A 21663-nucleotide genomic window follows, 5' to 3' on the forward strand; every position below is an offset into this window, starting at 1 on the left:
AATGGAACATTGTGAGGTACAGCTGCAGAAACATCGAAGGCTTTGCCCATTCGTTCCGATGGGTAACAAAATAGTTTATTTTTAAAGTTTGTCCGTTGCTCTCATCGAGTAGTTAGCTGCCATCGCAAACAAATGGGAAACAAGCATTTTGAACGAGAGCAAGAACATTTAATAGCAAAACAAAAAAGAACGCTAGCCTGCCGGGGGGGTATACGGTTACATTGATTGTTATAGTGAAATCTCACGGTATATGAAAAAAAAATGCGCTCATAAACAACTTCCCGTTGAAAAATGAGCTTGTCCAGAATATCTGAGTATGTACAAGCGGCGCGTCCCAGTCGATGGCGTCTACATTGTTTTCGTGCGCTCAGCTAATGCCTTAAAGATGGTGCATCATGACACGTCTCTCCAAATTTCCCGTCTTATCCATGGAGGCAGGATCGCAATCAAGACAAGCTCTTTTCTCAGCAGCTTTCGGGTGTAGACAGATGCGATTTCGCCCCCCCCCCCCCCCCCCCCAGCGTTTCCACAAGCTGTTCTGTTTCCTTCTTATCAGTATGCCACCACCAATGCCCTAGCTGCGTTCGCATCCACGCATCTATCTCTCTCTGCTTGTTTCAACATTAGCAGGCGTGCAGAGTTCTTTCCGGGCACACACTGCTGTCATCAACGCATCGTGGCGAACACAGCCCCTGCGGCGAATCCCCAGCGCGGGGCACCGCGACGACCTTTCAGCGTGGTGCTGTTGACACGCACGCAGGGGGAGCACCAAGAGGCGCGAGCGGAGCTGGGCTCTCAACGGAAAGCGGGCAAGTGCACAACGCAACGCCGCCGGTGAAACATCCGCTCCACCCTCCTCGCCCTCTTCCAGAGCCCCGTCGAAAGCTAATGCTCTCCTCCTCGGCATCACAGTAGATGCGGAGAGGAGCCGGGACACGCCTGCATAATAAACCGAACACGGACGGAGATGGAGGGGGGAAGGTTGCCAGCGTAGCCGAGAAAGGAGGAGGTCATTGACACTGCTCCGGAAGGGAGAGAGAGAGAGAGGCATAAAGAGGGAGGAGGAGAGAACGAGCGGGTGCGCTCCCTCGAGCAGCCGCAGGCAACAAGATCGAGCCTGCTTCCCCTCCTGCCTCACAGAGAGAAAGAAATGTGGGCGAGGAGGACCATGCTGCTTCGTCCGGCAACAGCACTGGGCTCTGCTCTTCTTCTCTCATCAGAGAAAACACAGCCAAAAGTGGAGGGATAGCCGAGTGGAGATGGGGAGAGGTCGGCCACACATGGTAGGGGAGCGTCTTCCGCAGCGCCCCGCACCACCAAAGCGGCCTGTAAACATCGCGCTCCTCGACGACGCTCGAGCCCAACGATACCAGAGCCACCGGGAGAGAAAGGAGGGGACGTTTAAATAGCAGAGAGAAGACGCCCAAAAGTCGCCCCTCGCCCCGACAGGACAGGCGCCGCGATAAGGTCGTCGCCGAGCGGGCACCTAATCCGAATGGAGGGCGAGGGGGTAAGAAAAACACGTCCGCCGCGTGAACTTCCATCCTGTCGAGGACGCCAGAAAACACGCAACGCGTCGTGTGCGGCTCCTCTTTCGCGAGGGCAAATTGCCGGGCGCTCACGGTTTGTCTCTGCCTCGTTTGGGCTAAGCTCAGAGCAGCGTCGCCTGAAGACGCTGTCAAACTGCGCACTGCCCACTTGCAAGCGCCTTCTCACATGCAGAGGCGGTGTCCGTATCTCTTGCCGGCGCATACTAGTGCTAATATGCTTTCTGCACTTGAGAGACAGCTTGCCCGGCAACTATAGTCTTCTAAACTGGTCGCATAGTCTTCAGCATCCGTTTTTTTCGTTCCTGTCGCTTTCACTTTGAGCAGTCCGGCTGGTAGCACAGTTTCGTTTTGTTGACGGACACCAGGTGGCCTCGGCGGCGAAGTGCACTGGCTCACCAGCAGCCACGTTGGGACGATTTTTCGCCCACAAAGAAGCCCATACCGATTAACTGCCTCCACAATACTGCTACAGCGGTCGTAGGAAGAAGGCCCAGCTGCCCTCAAGGATCCCAATTACCAACGCTTCGTGTGCTATTCCTTCCAGAAATTCGAGTCTATACACTGGCGCGACGACAGAATGGGGCAAGTTAGTGCTGCCTCCTTGATCAGTTTCATCTTGGGCCGAGGTGCGGGTGACGCAAGGTTCCGCAGTTTGCCCCCTGCATGAAACCTGCATATGTTTTTCTGAATCCCTATGGTCTACAGGGCTTCACCCCAGGTAGCGTTTGCGCTGCCAGTGGTAGCTAAACTGGTTTCTTTGTTGAAATATATATTGTACGACCCCGTGCACTTTCAAATAGGCGACATGCGTTGTGCCACACACACACACACACACACACACACACACACACACACACACACACATATATATATATTGTAGTGTGGTAATCTTCATCGATATAACCACTGACATGCGTCGCGTGCTGCCGCTCTCAAGGACGAAGAAGTTGTTCGCTGCCTTGCTCTTTCGCCACGCCTGACGCTTCGCTGCGAGTCTCCCCTGAGCGGCTGGAATCATCTGGGTTCACCGAATAAACACACCCCTACAATTGGTGGAGGTGCTGGGAGCCTGACATGGCTCCGTCTTTGGCCCCTACCATACGGCGTGCCGTTCAAGATCACATCGCTGACGTTCTTCCTCCCAGCTCCATGCTCCCGCCCAGCCCTGTGCTGCCGCCCAGCCCCGTGCCAGCGCAAGTAACGGCACCACTGACTTACGCCCAAGTTGCGGCCAGGCCGCTCATGCCATCAGCATCTCTTTCCTACCAGGCCGCTCCTTCCAACCTTCCTTCGCCTTTGCCTGGGTCTGCATTCCATGTCCCTATTCCAAGGGTACGCCAAGGCCCTACGAACCCTTGGCGTACCGCGGACAACCGACCAATCTGCTACTCTTGCGGGCTGCCGGGCCATGTCGCACGCCTTTGCCGCCAACGCCTTCCACCTTCTCGACCTGAACTATGGAACTACTCCTACAATACAGACCAGCCCTCGCCGAGAAATCCGCCCAGTTCCGAATTTGTATCTCGTGACAATCAAACGTACACAGCTCGCCGATCACCTTCCCCTCGTCGCCGTTCCCCGTCCCCACTCCGACGTTCTCCCGGCACCGTTGAGGGAAACTAACAGTCGCAGTTCCCGGGGCAAGAACTGCGCTTGGTTCGAACTCTTCAAGTCCTCGGTGTTCTCCCACTAACGTAATTCAAGTGTTTGTCGACGGCGTCGCAGTACTCGCTCTAGTCGACACGGGCGCTGCCGTATCAGTCATCAGTGAAGCTCTTTGCCGTCGTCTTCGTAAGGTGACCACCGCACTTTCCGACTTTTCGCTTCGCACCGCCTCATCACAGCGCATTCATCCCTCAGCGGCGTGCACGGCCCGTGTTCTCATCGAAGACGTCTTATACACCATCGAGTTTATTGTACTGTCTCGCTGCTCACACGACATCATCCTGGGCTACGATTTCCTTTCCACTCATCATGCCGTTATTGACTGCGCCCGCGCGGAAGTTTCCTTTTTACCTCTTTGTGATACCGTCTTGTGTGACGTCCCTACCCGGCCTGCAAAACTCCTAGTCGCCAGTGACACAGACATTCCTCCATTTTCTGCTGCCCTCGTTCCACTCTCCTGTGAAAGCGTTATTAGTTCGACTGTCTTCTTCACACCTTCCGACGCCGCTTCACGCCATCCCTGCCTCCTGCTTCCATTTGCGGTCCTCAAGATCGAAGATGGCCTTAGTGCAATGTACGTCTCAAATCCATTTTCGTGCCCGTCCGTCCTGCTACGCGGCGAGTGTCTCGGTCGTATTGAAGAACTTGATCCCGCGCTTGTAAATACTCTTCCTGCAACGCCTACTTCATTAGACGTTAATGTGCTCAGCTCTTGCGATACAGCGACCGCTTCGACACCACCCGATGTTCTTCAACAAGCTATTGACGCAGATCTCCCACCCGCACAACGCGATCAACTCGCTGCTCTTCTACAGAACTTCACTTCTGCCTTCGACCTTCCTCACACTGCTCTGGGTCGCACGTCTGTCGTTACGCACGCAATCGACACTGGTACAAACGCACCTTTACGACAGCGTCCTTATCGCGTGTCGGCCTCTGAGCGCCAAGTCATTGCTGACAACGTGGACGACATGCTTCGCCGGGGCGTCATACAGCCATCTAACAGTCCATGGGCTTCTCCGGTTGTTTTGGTCACCAAGAAAGATGGTTCCATCCGGTTTTGCGTCGATTACCGTAGGCTTAACAAAATCACGCGCAAAGATGTCTATCCTTTGCCGCGAATCGACGACGCCTTGGACTGTTTACAGGGAGCCGAGTATTTCTCCTCTTTGGATTTGCGCTCCGGCTACTGGCAGGTACCGATGGCTGATAATGACCGCTCGAAAACTGCCTTTATAACACCGGATGGATTATACGAGTTCAACGTTATGCCCTTTGGCCTCTGCAATGCCCCGGCTACTTTCGAGCGCCTGATGGACACTGTTCTTCGTGGACTCAAGTGGCAGACCTGTCTTTGTTATCTGGACGACATCGTAGTTTTTTCTGCCGACTTTTCTTCTCACCTTCTCCGCCTAAAGGATGTCCTCACGTGTCTCGCCGGCGCTGGGCTTCAGTTGAATTTGAAGAAGTGCCACTTTGCCGCTCGAAAACTCACAATTTTAGGCCACGTAGTTTCTAAGGACGGCATTCTTCCCGACCCCACCAAACTTCGCGCAGTTGCAGAGTTCCCGAAGCCAACCTCCCTGAAGCAGCTTCGGAGCTTTGTCGGCCTCTGCTCCTACTTTCGACGTTTCATCTTGAACTTCGCCTCTATCATCGCTCCTCTGACCCAGCTCCTTGCCGGCAGCTCCGACCTTTCCGCCTGGACTCCAGCCTGCGATAAAGCCTTTGACACTTTACGCCGCCTTTTGGTTTCGCCGCCCATTCTACGCCACTTTGATCCGGCTGCGCCTACGGAGATCCACACTGATGCCAGCGGTATTGGGCTTGGTGCCGTCCTTACCCAACGTAAGCCTGGTTACAGCGAGTATGTTGTGGCATACGCCAGCCGAACATTGACAAAGGCAGAATCTAATTATTCAGTCACAGAAAGGGAATGTTTGGCCATTATTTGGGCTATCGGAAAATTTCGTCCTTATGTGTATGGTCGACCGTTTTACGTTGTGACCGATCACCACGCTTTGTGCTGGCTTGCCTCTCTGAAAGACCCATCCGGTCGCCTTGCTCGCTGGGCTCTTCGTCTCCAGGAGTTTGACATTCATGTCATTTATCGATCAGGGCTGAAGCATACGGACGCGGATGCTCTTTCCCGCTCGCCATTGCCTAGAGATAATTCGTCTGACCACGTCTGTGCCTACGATATGTCGACTCTTACAACTATCGACATGGCTACCGAGCAGCGGAATGACCCCTGGATCAATGCACTTTTGAATTTTCTCTCAAGTCCTACTCCCGGTCATTCCTCCAAAGCGCTCGTCCGCCAAGCACACCACTTCTCCATTCGTGACGGTCTTCTCTATCGCCGCAATTATTTGCTTGATGGACGGAAGTGGCTTCTAGTCATCCCGCGTCATCTCCGCGCCGACATTTGTGCTGCGTACCATGGTGACCCACAATGTGCTCACGGTGGCGTATTGAAAACCTACACACGCCTACGTCTGCGATTTTACTGGCGTGGAATGTACCGCTTCGTAAGACATTTCGTGCGCGCTTGCGAATCTTGTCAACGCCGAAAAACTCCTCAGAAGTCCTCTGTTTCGTTGCAGCCGTTACCCTGCCCTGCTCGTCCGTTTGACCGCGTTGGCATAGATCTCTATGGCCCTCTTCCGACTACTCCTGCTGGAAACCGGTGGATTATTGTGGCAGTAGACCATCTGACTCGCTACACTGAAACATCACCGTTACCCTCTGCCTCTGCAAGAGACGTTGCTTTGTTCATTCTCAACAACTTGATTCTTCGCCACGGGACTCCGAAGGAACTGCTCAGTGACCGCGGACGCGTTTTCTTGTGCGACGCTCTCGAGGCCCTACTGAAAGAATGTCGCATCATTCATCGCACCGCTACTTCTTACCACCCTCAGACGAATGGCCTGACAGAACGCTTCAACCGTACTCTGAGTGACATGCTGGCCATGTACGTCAACGACGCTCATTCCAACTGGGACCACGTTCTTCCCTTCGTAACCTACGCGTACAACACTGCGATACAGACCACCACTGGATTCTCTCCCTTTTTTCTTCTTTACGGGCGCGAGCCAACCTGCACAATGGACGCGCTTTTTCCCTACCGCCCTGATGTTTCTGAATCGACGCCACTCTCGGACGCCGCCCAGTATGCAGAAGAATGCCGTCAGCTCGCTCGTTCGCTCACAAAGGAAAATCAATGGCAACAAAAACACCATCGTGACACTGGTGAGGCGCCTTCATATGCGCCCAACTCCCTGGTGTGGCTCTGGGTTCCTGCCACAACCGCCGGCCTGTCAAAGAAGCTTCTTGCTCGGTATCACGGTCCATACCGAGTGCTTCAAACAACATCTCCTGTGAACTACGTAGTTGAGCCCGTTACGCCATCTGCGGACTTGCGTCGCCGTGGACGCGAAATAGTTCATGTGGACCGAATCAAGCCCTACTACGATCCGTCTGTCCTTTCGGCACCATGAGTCGCCAGGATGGCTCCTTCTCTGCCCGGGGGGGAAACTGTAGTGTGGTAATCTTCATCGATATAACCACTGACATGCGTCGCGTGCTGCCGCTCTCAAGGACGAAGAAGTTGTTCGCTGCCTTGCTCTTTCGCCACGCCTGACGCTTCGCTGCGAGTCTCCCCTGAGCGGCTGGAATCATCTGGGTTCACCGAATAAACACACCCCTACAATATATATATATATATATATATATATGTGTGTGTGTGTGTGTGTGTGTGTGTGTGTGTGTGTGTGTGTTCTGTTTTTTCCAATTTCTGGGCGACTTTTTTTTTACATTTATCAATCAGCTGCCCAAGAAATCACGTTTGATATATATTTATTTTTTCGGTTACTGTTTTGTGGCACTCAACAGATAACAACAAAGTGAATGAGAATTTGAACCGAATTGTTTTCTTTTCTCTACTGCTCCATAATCTATCATCTGTAGCATTTAAAGTAAGGCAGAAGCGTTTTTTTTTTCGAATACCTAGTTTTTGTTCGCTTCATATGCCTTTTAAAAACTAGCTGGCACATCCCACTTCAAGGGAAGCGCATTCCTGCGGAAATGGTGCCTGCTAATGGCGAATCGCTTCACGAAGGCTTAAACTACTGAAACAGTTATCAATTTCTCTGCACACTACCGTATTTTGTCGCCACGCTTGAAACCCAACCCCTGCCGCTAACGCCTCTGTCTCTGACAATGAACAATAGCCTAACGCGCTAAGTCGGAGGCCTGTGCTCCCGGTATCAGCCGCAACTATAAATAAAAACCCTGTGCGGCGCCGTAAAACCTGCAAGACTCGTCGGCTGCCTCTCTCGGCGGTCGTCGCAAAGCCGAGTGATCCATTGAAAACCAAGCTCGGCGAACTCCTCCGCAAGCGAATTGTTGCGGTTTTTTTTTCAAGAGTCGCAGGAGAGTGCGCCTATAACGGCGCGCGAGCAGAGGAAACAGGTGTGCCAGCGCATCGTCAAAGGGTGAAAGCGCTGAAAAATAAATAGCAACGATACGTCAACACCAGTGGGGAAAGCTCTGCTCATAACTGCGCGCGAATCCAGCCCCGTCTGGACCATGAACGCAAGCGCCGAACAGTGCCCGCTGTCAGGACGAAACGCTGTATGCGTATGTACGAGCTTCGCTATAATGGGCCGCGACATTTTACGACGACCGGGGGAAAGGAGCCACAAAGGTTCCAGTCGCGCTTTTTCCTATACATAGGCTGTTCGCATTTGTGACACCGCGTCAATTAGGAGGTTCCGCCTGAATGTTCCCGATGATGACTCCGCCGATTGCTTCGTCAGGTGAAAAAGAAAATGCAACGGGGAACTTCGTTGCAGTTCTGCTGCGTCGACTACAACCGCCGGCAATAAATCAAGCGTCGTGTTCCAAGAATTATTTACACGCCGGCAGTGTACTGAATAATTAAACTGGCGACAGCTGCCCCGGGCAAACGGCAGTCGTCGTTATTAAATGCGTAAAGCATTAATAGGCTCACAGACACGGAAACCCGGCGTCGCTAGAAGGACTGGCGATTGATCAAACGATGTGACGTCACCAAAGGCCTGAAGATACGAAATGTAAACCGTGGAAGCTGCATAGCTTTCCTTCGGCGCTGTATGGCTGCTCTTGATGATAGTAATGATGATGATAGCGACAGCAAAAAAGGTCGTGGGTGCGAATCCGGTGAAGTTCGTGGAAGATTAAAAAGGGACGGAGGAAGAGAGGAAATGGAAAGGCTTTGGCATTTCCGCTCTTAAGCAGACTTAATTTTCCCTGTAATTTTTCGTACGAATTTCACCCATCTTCCTCAAGGGACCACACCACTCACACGTGCCGCGCAGAGGCGCGACGAACACAAATTTGGACGGCGTATAAGCTGTTGAAAGGGCTTGTCTCGGCAAATGTGAGCACCTCAACTGCCAGCTAATTGAGCTCAGGATACGCGCCGACTTCGAAGCAAACACCGAAGGGCAGCCTTCAGAGAACACCGACGAGCGATCATTTTTGGGCGCACGAGACACACGCAGCCTTCGATCGAGTCACGGCCCGCGAACTCGGTGAGCGCCAAAAAAAAAAAAAAACTGAACGAACCCCTCGCACGAGCATTGCACTGTTTCAGCTCCGAAAGCGGAGCGGGACACACAAATAGCCAGGTTACTCCGGGTGACCACGAAAACGGCGACTTATTTATACGCGCCAGCAAAAAAAAAAAAAAGCGCAACACACGACGACACCTGCATTTGCCCGCGCTCGCCACAAAACAAACAAGCCGGCGACGCCCGAGTCGTCGTCATCCATCGACCAGCGAAGTGAGCGCAAGAAAGCAGAAACAGCAGCGACGCACCCTCCCCGAAACCACTCCTCCGTGGCGTCTAAATAAAAACACGACCCGTTGCCCGAACTCCGCGCCGGGGTCGCTTACCGTGGGAAACGGGCGCACAACGGTGCTTTCACTCTGCGCGGTGAGCCAAGGATGAAAAAAAAAAAAAAAACGCGCCCGTCAGAGAGTGCTTAAAAAAAGAAAGAAAGACCCAAAGAAAACAGGAGGCCGAGCGCGGGGTTGAAAAGCGGGGGGCTTCGACGAGCGAAGCCGCTCGTCGCTGAGTCGAGCCAAGTAAAGCGGCGTCGACGAGCGAAGTGGGGGCTTCTTCTTCGACGGCAGCGGGGGGCTTCTTCTCTTCGAGGAGCGACCGAGGGGCCCTCGCGTCGGGGCAAGCTAAAAAAACCGGCGCCGCAACCCATGCCGTGGAAGCAGCAACAAGCAAGGGTAGCGCCACGAGACCGTTCACCCCGAGGGAAAGGAAACTGGCTTGAATGAGCAGCAGGGTGCGTTCTCCCTCGGGCCGGCCGGCTCAACGCGCCCGGCGAGCGAAACCACGCACACACACAAACATGAAGCAGCAGCAGCAGCCAGGCACGACCATAACACGCCGGCGCCATGGCGGCGAGGAACGCTGTTCGCCAGGGCGGTGTCGGGGGACTTGTGGAGTGTGCATATTATCTCGTTTCCATCCTTTCTCGCATTATTCAACCGCCTCGAGGCATTATTTTGCGTCGGGTCGCTTGCCAAGAGTCGCCGCGCGCCAAGAAGACGGCCGCAGCTTCAACAGCGGCGCCAAAACGAAACAGGGAACGGAAGCCCGCTCCACGCACGTCGAGCTGTTTTGCAGCGAGCGCCGGCGGCACGGGTCCCGATTCCGCGAGACAAGGACGCAGGCCCGTCCAAGGACGACGGGCGATTCATTAATGGAAGAGGGCTCGACGCGCGTAGGTTTTATTTTTTTTTTCCCCTCTCGAGCCGCTCGCCGTCGTAGGCGCGCTCCTAGGGAAAAAGCGTGTCGGTGTTGTGGGAGTGTAACGAAAGAGAGGGGACGCCGGCTACGTTTCGTCTCGCGAACACAGCGGGCACGGGGTTGGGAACCGAGGCCCGAAGGCTCAAGCGACAGAATCGACAAGCTCTTTAAACCGATCAGGAACTGAAACCTGACTTCAACCGAAGCACCTGTTCATGTGCTGGTAGTTTCCGGGATGGTCGCAGGTTTCGGTGAATGCTCTCCATTTCTTTATCGATCGGCCAGTGACTTCGGGGGAGTAAATGAATTACAGCACCGACAGTGTCTCCCCAGGCGTTATGAAGAGTAACAGCTCGACCCGTGAAGAAAACAAGGCACGTAGACAAGCGCAGCCCCGGTAGCATCCGTTACAGAGAGCCGTAATGTCGAACACGGGGCATCGACACTCTGCAAAGGGTGCTCGTCCAACCATCCACAACACAGGCGAGCCAAAATGTTTACGTTGAGCAGCGGCTCACCTTGCAGGCAGGACACCTGACAGCCATCTTGGCGGAGCCGCTGCACGAGCACTCCGGTGACCTGAGCGTCGGCGTAGCTGCCGTCCTCGTCGTAGAGCACGATGGGCAGTTGCCGGTAGCACGCCTCGAATGCCTCCCGCTGCCGGGCATCCCTCAGGACGCTGGAGACGCACAGCTTGCCGTTGGATAGCCGCCTCAGCACAAGCAGCGAAGCCGGCAGGCTCACGCCCAGGGCGCCGCGCAACCGGCACCGGGCGAACTGGTCGGGCGGCCGGCAGTCGAGCAGGAGCAGCGCCGACTCGGGCGCCGCCGGCAGATCGCGAACCCTCGCCGCGACCCAGTCGGGCCCCACAGTCGCGCACGAGCCGCTCATCACGCTCGTAGAGAGCTCGCGGGAAGGCATGCTGCCGTCCGAAGACGCCGCGGCATGGGCCGGCACTTTTCCCTCAGCGATGAGCCGCTTCACGACACACAGCACCGGCGATGAAGAAGCGGCCGCCCGCACGCAGTATGCCGCGCGCGCACACACACGCACATACGTACGCACGGCGCGACACAGCGGACGGAGCACAGCCTCAACGCGCCGCCATTGCTGCGGACGCCGTTCTCCTGTCTGCATCGAACGGAGAGCAGCCGAGTGAGCGCGGCGCCTCGTGACGACACGCGCACGCCAGCCACTGAGAGCAAAGCGCGCGTATAGCGGACCAATGAACCCTTCGCAATGTCGCGACGTCACGACTGCGGAAGAGTGGGGGAGAAAGCGGCGGCAGTAACATTGGGCTCAGGCTCCACCCACTTCCCCCGCATGGAAATCCAAGATGGCGCGTGCGGGCCGCGGGGCGCGCGCGTAGGCGGTAGTGCGCGGGCGCCCGAGGCGCGGTCCCGCAGTTTCGAGCCGCACTGCTGCCCACGCGTCGTTTTTTTCGATCGAGAGAGCTCTCACGCGCGTGCTGCGAGGTACGGGTTTTTCGAGGTCTTCCTCCCCATCTCTCCCCACACGTCGTCGTCGTTGGGCGGCTTCGGCCCGCATTTTTGTCCTCTTTCTTTACTTCTGCCTCCCCACGCGCGGCGCTCTCCTTCCTGCTCGGCGAACGAGGGCGTCGTGCGGAGGCGTACGGCGATGGCCGCCGCCAGGAGGCGCTGCCAATCAATGGAGTGACGCCGCGCGCGCGTGTCCTGCTTTCGTCAATGAACGCGCGCGCGTACTCCGCGAGAAGCCATTCAAGGTACTACGGCGCGCTCCGTTGGGGGGAAGGGGGCTGCAGCGTCGTCGCACGCAGAGAGCGCGTTTCGGACACGCAGGCTGCATCGTGCGACCCCGATCGGTGCAGACTGCTGCGTCGTCAGCGCCGGGGTCCTTTTGTCTCGGCGGGGAGGACCGTTGCGCTGACGACGTCGCTTACGCCGCCGTGGCAGCGACCCCATTCCCGTCGCCGTAGAGAGAGAGCTACCTTGAAGGAAGAAGCGGCGCCGCTCATTCAGCCCACCGGACTCCCCCCATTACGAAAGTCCGTTTCGTCTTTGAGCTCTTTTTTTTTCTTTCTTTCAGTCGGCGTATGATGGAAGCTACGCGCTCGTTGTAAATGCGCTCTCGTCTTCTCCACTCCTCACGTGTCGTAGTGGTCGTAGTAGTAGGGGCAACTCGAGAAGTGGGCGGACAGGTGGCGAGAAGGGGACGAGGCGTAAGAGGAGAAGGGAGGAAGGCTGGACGGACGCACCGGCGCAGGTCGCATCCGCCGTGCTGTTGTGTCGTGCCCTCCCTGTGGGACCGTCGTCTTGGTCGTTCTCTTCTAGGAGGGCCGTGTGAACCGGAAGTGCGAGAAAGGCGACACTCGAGGCATCCTGCACGTGACTTCCGGCTTAACGTACACACACGCCTGTTCTGCGTCGTTAATCCGCGCTTCCTGTTGGCGATCCCACTTGTTTTATTTTTATTACTTCTCGCGCGGCCTTCGAGCTAAGCAGGGCAGCCGGTAAAAGGCCGGACGCAGGGTAGGAGGACGCGGGACCACCGAGGCGTTGTGTGGAGGCGGAAACTAATTGTTTCCGCCACTTGAAACGCGCCGTGGCGCTCTCGGCCGTTGTGGCTTAGCAGGAGCCGGTGGTGTCGACTCCTTCCAGCGAGTGAGGCAGGGGAGGGCCGGTAATGCGCCTCGCTTACTTTCGGGCCCTGCCGCCAACGGCTGAGGCGCCATCTTTTTCTGGAAAGGCGTTACTCTCAGTTTCCCGCGAGCATGGACTTTCAAACACCACTCCCCCCCCCCCCCCCCCCCCCCTGCCCCAACAAAACAAATGAGTGAGCGGAAACGGCTCTCAACGCGTCAGCTCTATTCGCAACGAATCCGTTGTAGTAGTTTCCTGCCCGAGTGCGATTACCCCTATTTTTCGCCTCCCCTGCACCCCGAGGTTTAGGGATGTACTGCTCTGGTAAGCATGTGCGGACGCCGTGAGTGGGGCTGCGATGGAGTGGCACGGCGCGGTTAGCCGGGCACTGCTCATTATCTCGTGGAAGAACAAAGCAGGCCCATACGTGATGCGTTAGTCTCTTCCATCCGTTGCCGTCTCTTCTGATTTGTTTCGGATCGGGGCTCGGATGATGATAGCAGCAAGGCTTTGTTCGCCTACATTAAGTAAGAATGGGGCTTAGTGTGAGCTCAGCTGATCGCTATTCAAGCCTTCTCTACTCACGTCACAACTCTACTGATCCTGATCATGTCAAAGCGTGCTTATCATAATACCTGTCACAGCTACTCGAACAACAGTGGCTAGTTACAAAGGCCAGCCAAATGTGGGCGTGTAGTGGTTCTCATTTCACTGTGGCGATGCAGGTGGCGTAGTGCGACTCACAGAATGGCACACAAGAACGGACGTAGCCTTGACGGGGTTCTTGCAGCAGTACAGGTGGCCTCACTGTGGCGCTGCACCGGACATTTGTGATGTGCGGCACTTGTTGTGGACGTGCCCAGCGACGGCTGCTATCAGAAAACGGCACCTCAGGGAGGTGGGCCTGCGGTGGAACCGCGAAAGTGACTTCGTGAAGTGGACAATGGACAACCGTTTCATTGACAACCTCTGCGACTACCTCAGCGCAACGGTTCTTCACTCCTTCTTTTAACTTTCAATCCCGCGCATTCCTTCCCCCCTTCCTTTTTCAACTTATGCCTCATGGCACACTTCTCGAATAAAAAAAAATACATGAAAGAGAAAGATTACTTGTGCGACACGGATCTCGAATGCTATCGGCGTCCAAGTTTCCTGAGAACTGAAAATTGGTTTTTGAGGACAGGAAACGGCGCCGTTTCTTACGGTTTTATTCTCGATCACTTAACATTGGTGACCCTCAATTTCCTATGCACGCATGCAGCCTTAACTACTGAAGGGAGAAGGCTTTAAATGCAAGGATGAAAAATAAAGAAGAATGAAAAGCTCACGGGCGATCACACGTACGATGTGATGCGAAAAATCTGCATCAATAGCATTGGCCTCAGTTTTCGATTTTTCATTTTCCCTTTCAAAATTATCGCCTCTTACGGCGCCATTGAACTTGACTGTCTCCGTCGGTTTTCGCCCCGCTGTTGCGTGGGCTTCTAGCTGGTGGAGTCTTTTTGGAGGGTGGAGGTGGGGCCACAGAAAGGAGTAACAAAGAGAGCGACTTGTCCTCCAGCGCCTTTTCTTTTATTAAAGGGAGTGCGCTAATGGAGGTTACTCCCTCATTACACCCAAATAGGCGTGCTCGTGTACAGAGTGTAGTGGTATGGCGACCTTCTGGAGGTTAAAGGTGGGTATAGTGGGCGCCGCAGAGGCTCGTGAGTCGGAAAACTTCATTAAAGATGGGAGCCCAGATGTGCACCAGAGGGCGCCCACAGAGGGCAGTGGCTTCCCCAAACACACGCACAGTAGATTTTACATCGAAAGAGGGCTATACTGTTAGCGCAGTAAAAGTTTAAATATACATAATTGCAAGCCGCGGCTTCTACTCCCCCTGCAGAGTCGACGCTCCTCGAAAGGCGGCACTTGATCTGCCTACGATCTACGTATACGGCGCGCATGAGGTAGAGGTGAGGCTACAGGTATGCCCTCGGGGGACAAAAGAACGGGCGCGCGCCGTTAGGTGGCGCAGAACGCAGTTTTGCTCCGCTTTCCCACATTATTTAATGTGGCTTTAATTCCTCTTGTTCGAGCCCTAGAGACCATCCCTTCTATCCGCGTGCTTGCATATGCCGATGATATCACCTTGTGGTGCTGTCATCCAGATGCGTCTATTCATCAGTCGGTCCTTCAAACGCGCTGGATGTATTGACATCTCGCCTCCCACCTTTGGGTCTAACACTCTCTCCTACTAAATCATGTTTCATTCGAATTGGAAATAAAGCCGCCTTATGGAAAGCTCCCCCTTTAAATTTTACGGTACATAATTCTCTGATTCCTCAGGTAGAAACTGTTCGTATTCTTGGTCTTCTCCTCCATACATCTGGTACTGGCACCCCGTGGCTGACAGCCACCCGTAAATCGGCTCACGCTACTCTAGGTCTGATTCGTCGCATAGCTATGCGCTCTGGTGGCGCACGTGCTCATACGGCCCGCCAGCTTGTGCGCTCTATCCTTCAGCCACGGATAGTATATCAGGCTCAATTTCAACGTCTCACCCGCAGACAGTGGGACTCCCTTGAAGCTATCAATCGTGAGGCTATGCGCGTCATAACATATCTGCCTCGTTTAACACCCATACCTGTGCTACAGGAGTTCGCCCAACTTAATACACTCAGTGAAATCATCGACCAACGGGTGGCAAATAGAGCTCGAAAACAGTCTCTCAAACTTCATCGTTTAAAGACACTTCCACCGTGGTCCTATTGCCAGCTCACTGACAATCGCCCCACTGTTTCCCCGTCGGTATCAGCAGCGTATCTGCCTGAAGGGTGCATATTATACACGGATGCATCTCATTCTGCAGAGAGGGGAGTTACTGCTGTGTATAGTCCATCTCATCCGCATCTCAACTCTCGCGCGACGTATACTGCGGATACGTGCACTCCCCTGGCATTGGAACTTCAAGCCATTTACAATGCCATTGCTTCCCTTCCGCTCGTTCCAACATTCAATACAGTTCACATTTACACCGACTCCCGCGCCGCCCTTAAACAGCTTAAGGCTGTTCGACGAACGTTCCAGATTTCACAATCTATTCATGTGCTCTGCGCAAAGTATCCATGTCCTGTGCGCATACACTGGATTCGCGGCCATGCCCAGGATCCACATAACATTCAAGCGGATGCTATGACTCATCTTCATACATTAGACGATCCGCCACCTTCCCCTCTTCCCCCAGATCCGTTCCTGTCCCACGTTTCCGATTCCGAAGTTCTGCGCCAGCGAACACGCGCTCTAATTCCTCCGTGTTCGCACCCTCTCCCCCGTAGTCTTACTCGGCAGGAGGAGGTATCCGTGCGCCGGATTCGGGCAGGGGCGGCTCTGACACCATCGGTCCGTCATCGGTGGCGTGCCAAAGATCTGCCAGCACCCGACAGGTGCCCTCACTGTGGCGCTGCACCGGACATATGTGATGTGCGGCACTTGTTGTGGACGTGCCCAGCGACGGCTGCTATCAGAAAACGGCTCCTCAGGGAGGTGGGCCTGCGGTGGAACCGCGAAAGTGACTTCGTGAAGTGGACAATGGACAACCGTTTCATTGACAACCTCTGCGACTACCTCAGCGCAATGGTTCTTCACTCCTTCTTTTAACTTTCAATCCCGCGCATTCCTTCCCCCCTTCCTTTTTCAACTTATGCCTCATGGCACACTTCTCGAATAAAAAAAAAAGGTGCCCGGAATATCAAAAAGTAATACTTCGGTCCCTCGCAAGAACCAAATTTACTTCTATTTCTGTATCGAACTGGGAAAGCCATTGCAGGCATCATATTCTTAGGGGAAAATCAGGAACCGACGCACAACATACACCTCGCTCATATTTGTGAACAATCGCTGGCTGCATTGCGATGCATATGGTTCCCCTTCATAGTGCTTGTGCGTGCAACCGCTTCCACGTCGGGCGGATTGCTTTACTGCGCTGCAAAACCTCCCCGCCTTTGTTACAAAGTGCCACCAGCATCCTCTGCACTTCCCTTTCAGTGCCCCTTATTACTGGCTGCGACCGCTTTGCAATAACAACCAAAAACACAACAAAATGGTTACAGAACGTTTTGTTAAGTATCTTTACCAACGTTTCACAATCGAGTACATCAAGAGCTTGGTCATAATTCCCGCTCATGGCAACACTTGTTATCATCTCAAAAAATGGTTTTCGACGTTTTAAAAACGGTGCGGTGTCATTTAGCATTCTTGCGCAAATCGTTTATCAAAAGCAGAACGTTGTCGCAGACCAGGCTCCGCTAGAGTCACTTTACTGTTCGATGCGAAGTTCAATGTCGAAGACAGGCCTATGCTCCCGGCGGTACTGCACCTGTATTCGACACACTGAGGTACAAATTTTATACGGGCGCATCATAGCCATAGTTGCTTTTGCGCCATTAAAATCAATATAACTAACAAATTTTGTACGCTTATTTCAGTGGTTGCCTCTGGAGTTTACCGTCGGCTAGAGGCGGCACTCTGACTCCGCACTTTAAATAATTCCATGGAACGCTAAGTTTTAGATTGAATTAGTCGGGAACCGGTTTTCAAGTCATTCTCATATCTGAGTAGAGTCACTCCTATAACACGCGCCCATCACTGTGACAATACGACGTTAAAGAGCACAGGTTCGGCTTTCTGTTAAACCTGCTGAGGTGGCTGCCGCATTTCATTCTATATCTATATGGGCAAATCTATGCAGTCTGTAGGTGTACCGGATGAGTGTGGGGAAGTTCAGTGTGACGTCATGAAAGGCATGATTCCAAATTGCCGCTGCCGTCAGCCACATCCTGCCGTGCCGTTGGATGCGGACAAACAGTCGGCCGGCTTTGTCTTCGCTGACGTTGGTCTCCTTCCTTGAAAGCAGGCCTTTATGCGTTGGATGCCTTCGATGACGTCATCAAGCGCCCCCCACTTGGCGTTGTGCGCTGCGGAGAAGCTTGAAGGCCGTCGCGATTTCAATTGGTGATTACGTCACCATTTCAAATGCTAGCCCACAAGAACTTCGCATGCTTTACCTGCAAGTTTCACATATTCGAGCCTTTTAAGCTCGTCGATTTTCAAAACATATGCAGTTGTCCTTTATGGACCAACGGTCACCTTGACTTCGCATTGCATGTCCAGCCTCAATACATTTCGACGCTAAATACAGTTTGTAGCTCGAGGCTGGTGAAACTTTCGGGAGCATCTGGGATATCGTTGCTTCGTGCAGAGCTGTACTCCGTTTCATACATCGGGTGCAATGCTGGGAAATTTACGGAAGTAGTCCGCCTGAAATATTCCAGGGAGACGCGTTACTCCGCGCTTGCTTTGTGGCCGAGTGGTCTAAGGCACGAGAAAGCGACAGCGTGATGTCAGCATTAAGAGCGCATTTAATTAAGCTCATGAGAAACGTATCGTGAATAAGCCTGCAGGCAAAGCATTTATTATTAAAGCGAAAGCCTTACTAAGATATATGTCCGCGGGGATCGTGTCCGGAAAATGTGTTGGCAGCAGTTGTGGGCAACTAAGAAGAGTTGGCGTCAAACGAGTGGTTGTAATCGAAAGAGGTTGATGTGAGGATGCTGCCCGAAAAAAAAAAATCGAAGTCGGTTGTATAGTTAATGAATTAGAATCAAAAATGCCCAAAGGAAGAAGAAGTGTGTCCCTGCTAAAGTGGCTGCACAGCGCTCTTCAGAAAAACCTTGCCATCCACGTAAATACGCGCCCTATTTGAAGAGAAGTGCATCCTCGCCTTCTGAAGAAGCTCCGGACGTCGTCCCACTGTCTGAGGCTTCCTGGGAACCATGCATGATTGCAGCTGAGCTGGGCACTGACGCGAGGCTTAGTGCCTACGGTGCCATGCTGGTGGAGGTAGCTCTGCCGGCGTCTGTCGTGACATCACCTGCCACGCAGTCGACACCTGATCCGCGGCGCCAGGTTCAGCTTTGTGCTCCCGGTTCATCGGCAGATGCACCGCTCCTGCCTTCCCGAAATGCCGGACTGCTCGTGAGTGATCTGCCACCAGGGCACATGGCCATCATCTCTACACCACAGGATGGACCTCAAACTGCACGGCGTGATGAACAGGGCATTCCAATGGACTTATCGGCACCTCTACCCGTGCCAAAAGTGCCCTCGCGCAACTCACAAGCGTCCCTCAAACGACAGCCAACCAATTCCACCCTCGGCAAGTGATGGCTCCCAAGGTAAGCGCACTTGTCTTACGATCGAGAACTCGGTGGAGCCTACACCCGGATCGTCTTCATACAAAGTGACCATTAAATCTCTGGCCAACAAAAGCCTCACGGATATACCGAACAAGATTTTACAAGCTAACTTGGACGCGTGCCTCGGAACCAAAGGTTTTCGAGGCTTCACAGCCAGGACAAAGTCCAACACCATTGCAGTGTGGCTTCCGACTCTGACTTCCGCAGAACGGCTGCAAACGCTCACCAGTATTTCACTGACATGCGAAATCTCAGTGCCAGCACAAGTGTATTTAGTTGAAGGCTCCAACGTGCAGCGCTGCGTCGTCTGCAACGTCGATATCACTGAGGATCAAACTGCCCTCCAGAGTGAGCTGTACTGTCTCACGCACCGTGTCATCCAGGCCCGACGCATGGGAAAGGGGCGCTCTTCCATAGTCACCTTGCAAGGCCCTCTGACACTACCAGCCCGTCTGTACTATTATGGCTGTATTTTACGGCCTCGGCCATATAAACCGAGTGCGGTATATTGCTATAACTGCTTCCGTGCTGGACATATGCGCAAATCCTGCCCCTTCACTGCTGTCGGTGAAGGTGCATCGGAAGGGAAAGTGGCTTATCGATGCGGCCTTTGTAAATCCGACGACCACGAGATAACATCTCCAAGCTGTCCGACAAAACAAAAGGCAACACAAAAGGCTCAAAGTCAAATGACTGCATTGTCCAATACAAGACAGTATAACTTCATTGCAGACATCAAATCGGTTCGCAGCTCTCCAGTGGGATGACGACGAGTGGCCGGAGCTCCCTGAGCACACCTCACATGATCCTTCAGCTGAGAAGTCTTCTAAGGGTACTGTGCGAAAAGAACGCACCCGAAAACAGCCAGAAAAGCAGCGCAGTGTGCCTGAACTATCGCAGGACGATATGGCCACCGTCGACGAACAAATCGCACGTCTTTTAGCGGAGGTCACCAAGCTCCGGCAACCCCGTGAACTGCTCGCTCGACGTAGACGGGCAGCGGAATCATCCGCCACATCTATCAATGGCGCAGCAACATCGCCTTCCTGCCGCCCACCAGTGTCATTTCCTGCCGCCTCTTCCCAGATTACCGCAGTGCCACTGGACAACTCTGCGACTTCTTTGCTCCGGTTTATGGTCAACCAGTTGTCCAGCCTGACGTCCGTGATTCTACAGCGCTTGGGATAGTAACTAGAAATGGCAAGTTCCTGTCGTGCTGGTATGCTGCAGTGGAACTGCAGAGACATTTCCACGAAGGTGGGAGAGTTCAAGACCCGACTACAAATTCACAAGCTCCAGGTATGGGCCATGCTGCTACAGGAAACAAACACCTTGCCATCGATTTCAGGCATCAGTGCCTACATGTCTCCTTCAATGATAGACCGTCGTGTACAAACTGCTGCTCCCCCGGGAAATGCAGCTCTGTATGTGGACTCTCGTTTTCGCATGTACGCCTTGCTCTCGAAAACTGCTGCACGTCGTATCAAGAGGTAGTGGCAGTGGCTGCGAAACTAAATAACTTAACCGTTGTGGACGTTTAATTTTACGTTAGACCAGCCGGTGGTGCTTCCAGGTAGTGGCAGTGGCTGCGAAACTTAATAACTTAACTGTTGTGGACGTTTAATTTTACGTTAGACCAGCCGGTGGTGCTTCCAGGTAGTGGCAGTGGCTGCGAAACTTAATAACTTCACCGTTGTGGACGTTTAATTTTACGTTAGACCAGCCGGTGGTGCTTCCTCCCGTATTAATCTTGGCCGGTTAACAAGTGTCCGTCGGCAGTATACCGGGTGTCCGATTTTAGTCGGAGGCGACTTTAACGCCCCTCACCAGGATTGGGGGTACCTCACTTCAAGCCCTCGTGGCAGGCGTGTCCGGGACGCCTTCACGGATGCCCAATTTGTGCTGCTCAACCACCCTGGGACAGCAACACGACCAGTGCGTCAAACTCGCAGTGTTTCCTGTGCTCCAGACTTGACGCGGTGGTCGGGACCGGGTGCTCCCTCCTGGCACATGGAGCCAGACTGCTGGGGAAGTGATCATCACCCTATCATCATCGGTCTTCACACTTCACATTTCCGACCTTTACGCTACAAATGTTCTGTGATCAACTGGGACAGTTTTCGCTCCTGTATGGACAATCTCTCCTCAGATTCTTCGCCAATCCTTGTTGAGCGCATACAAACAGCGCTCAACAGTGCTACAACTACCACCTGGACTGATTTTGGTCGACCGGCACCAGACCTCGGCCTTCTTAACTTGTGGGCGGCACGCCGTCAATCCGAGCTGGCTGCTACGAGAGACCCTACTTCGTCGCAGGCACGTACGCGATTGCTCTATCTTACAGCTAAGGCACGCAAATATGAACGCGACCTCTCTCGGCGGCAGTGGCATGCGGGGTGCGAACAATTTTCTGCAAAATCCTCGAATGCCTCTCTCTGGCGAACATTGCGTACGATGGAACGCGGTCGCCGTTCGACTGACGCAGCGGCAACCACATGCTTCGCGGCTAACTTGTCGCCAGATGATTTCGCCAAAGAAGCAGCGCGAAAGTTTTTTCCAAAATACGATGCTGTGCCTTCTTCATCCGCTAGTTGAAATATCGCAGGCATCCCAGCGCATATATATCAAATGCCGTCTGATGTCGACGTAGATAGAACTGCGTGTCCATTCTCTATGCCTGAGTTGCTGGCTGCAATAGATGATGCGAAACGGAAAACGTCGCCCGGCTCAGACAATATTCAGTACGAGGTGTACAAGAACCTGAGTAGCGCTGCACTCT

The 21663-nt window shown here is 53.8% G+C and overlaps 1 protein-coding gene across 1 annotated transcript in view; it reads right to left on the bottom strand.

Moving 5' to 3' along the window:
• The window catches only part of Mkp3 (Mitogen-activated protein kinase phosphatase 3), a gene marked incomplete in the record, with an annotated part of 65410 nt that extends 53797 nt beyond the window's left edge, over nt 1-11613 (bottom strand). The window contains 1 exon segment of the mRNA XM_077639601.1: nt 10545-11613. Within this exon segment, the coding sequence (XP_077495727.1) occupies nt 10545-11164 (620 nt within the window).
• Between the last annotated feature and the right edge of the window lie 10050 nt (nt 11614-21663).

Source organism: Amblyomma americanum, chromosome 10, assembly GCF_052857255.1.
Source record: "Amblyomma americanum isolate KBUSLIRL-KWMA chromosome 10, ASM5285725v1, whole genome shotgun sequence".
NCBI lineage: Eukaryota > Metazoa > Arthropoda > Arachnida > Ixodida > Ixodidae > Amblyomma > Amblyomma americanum.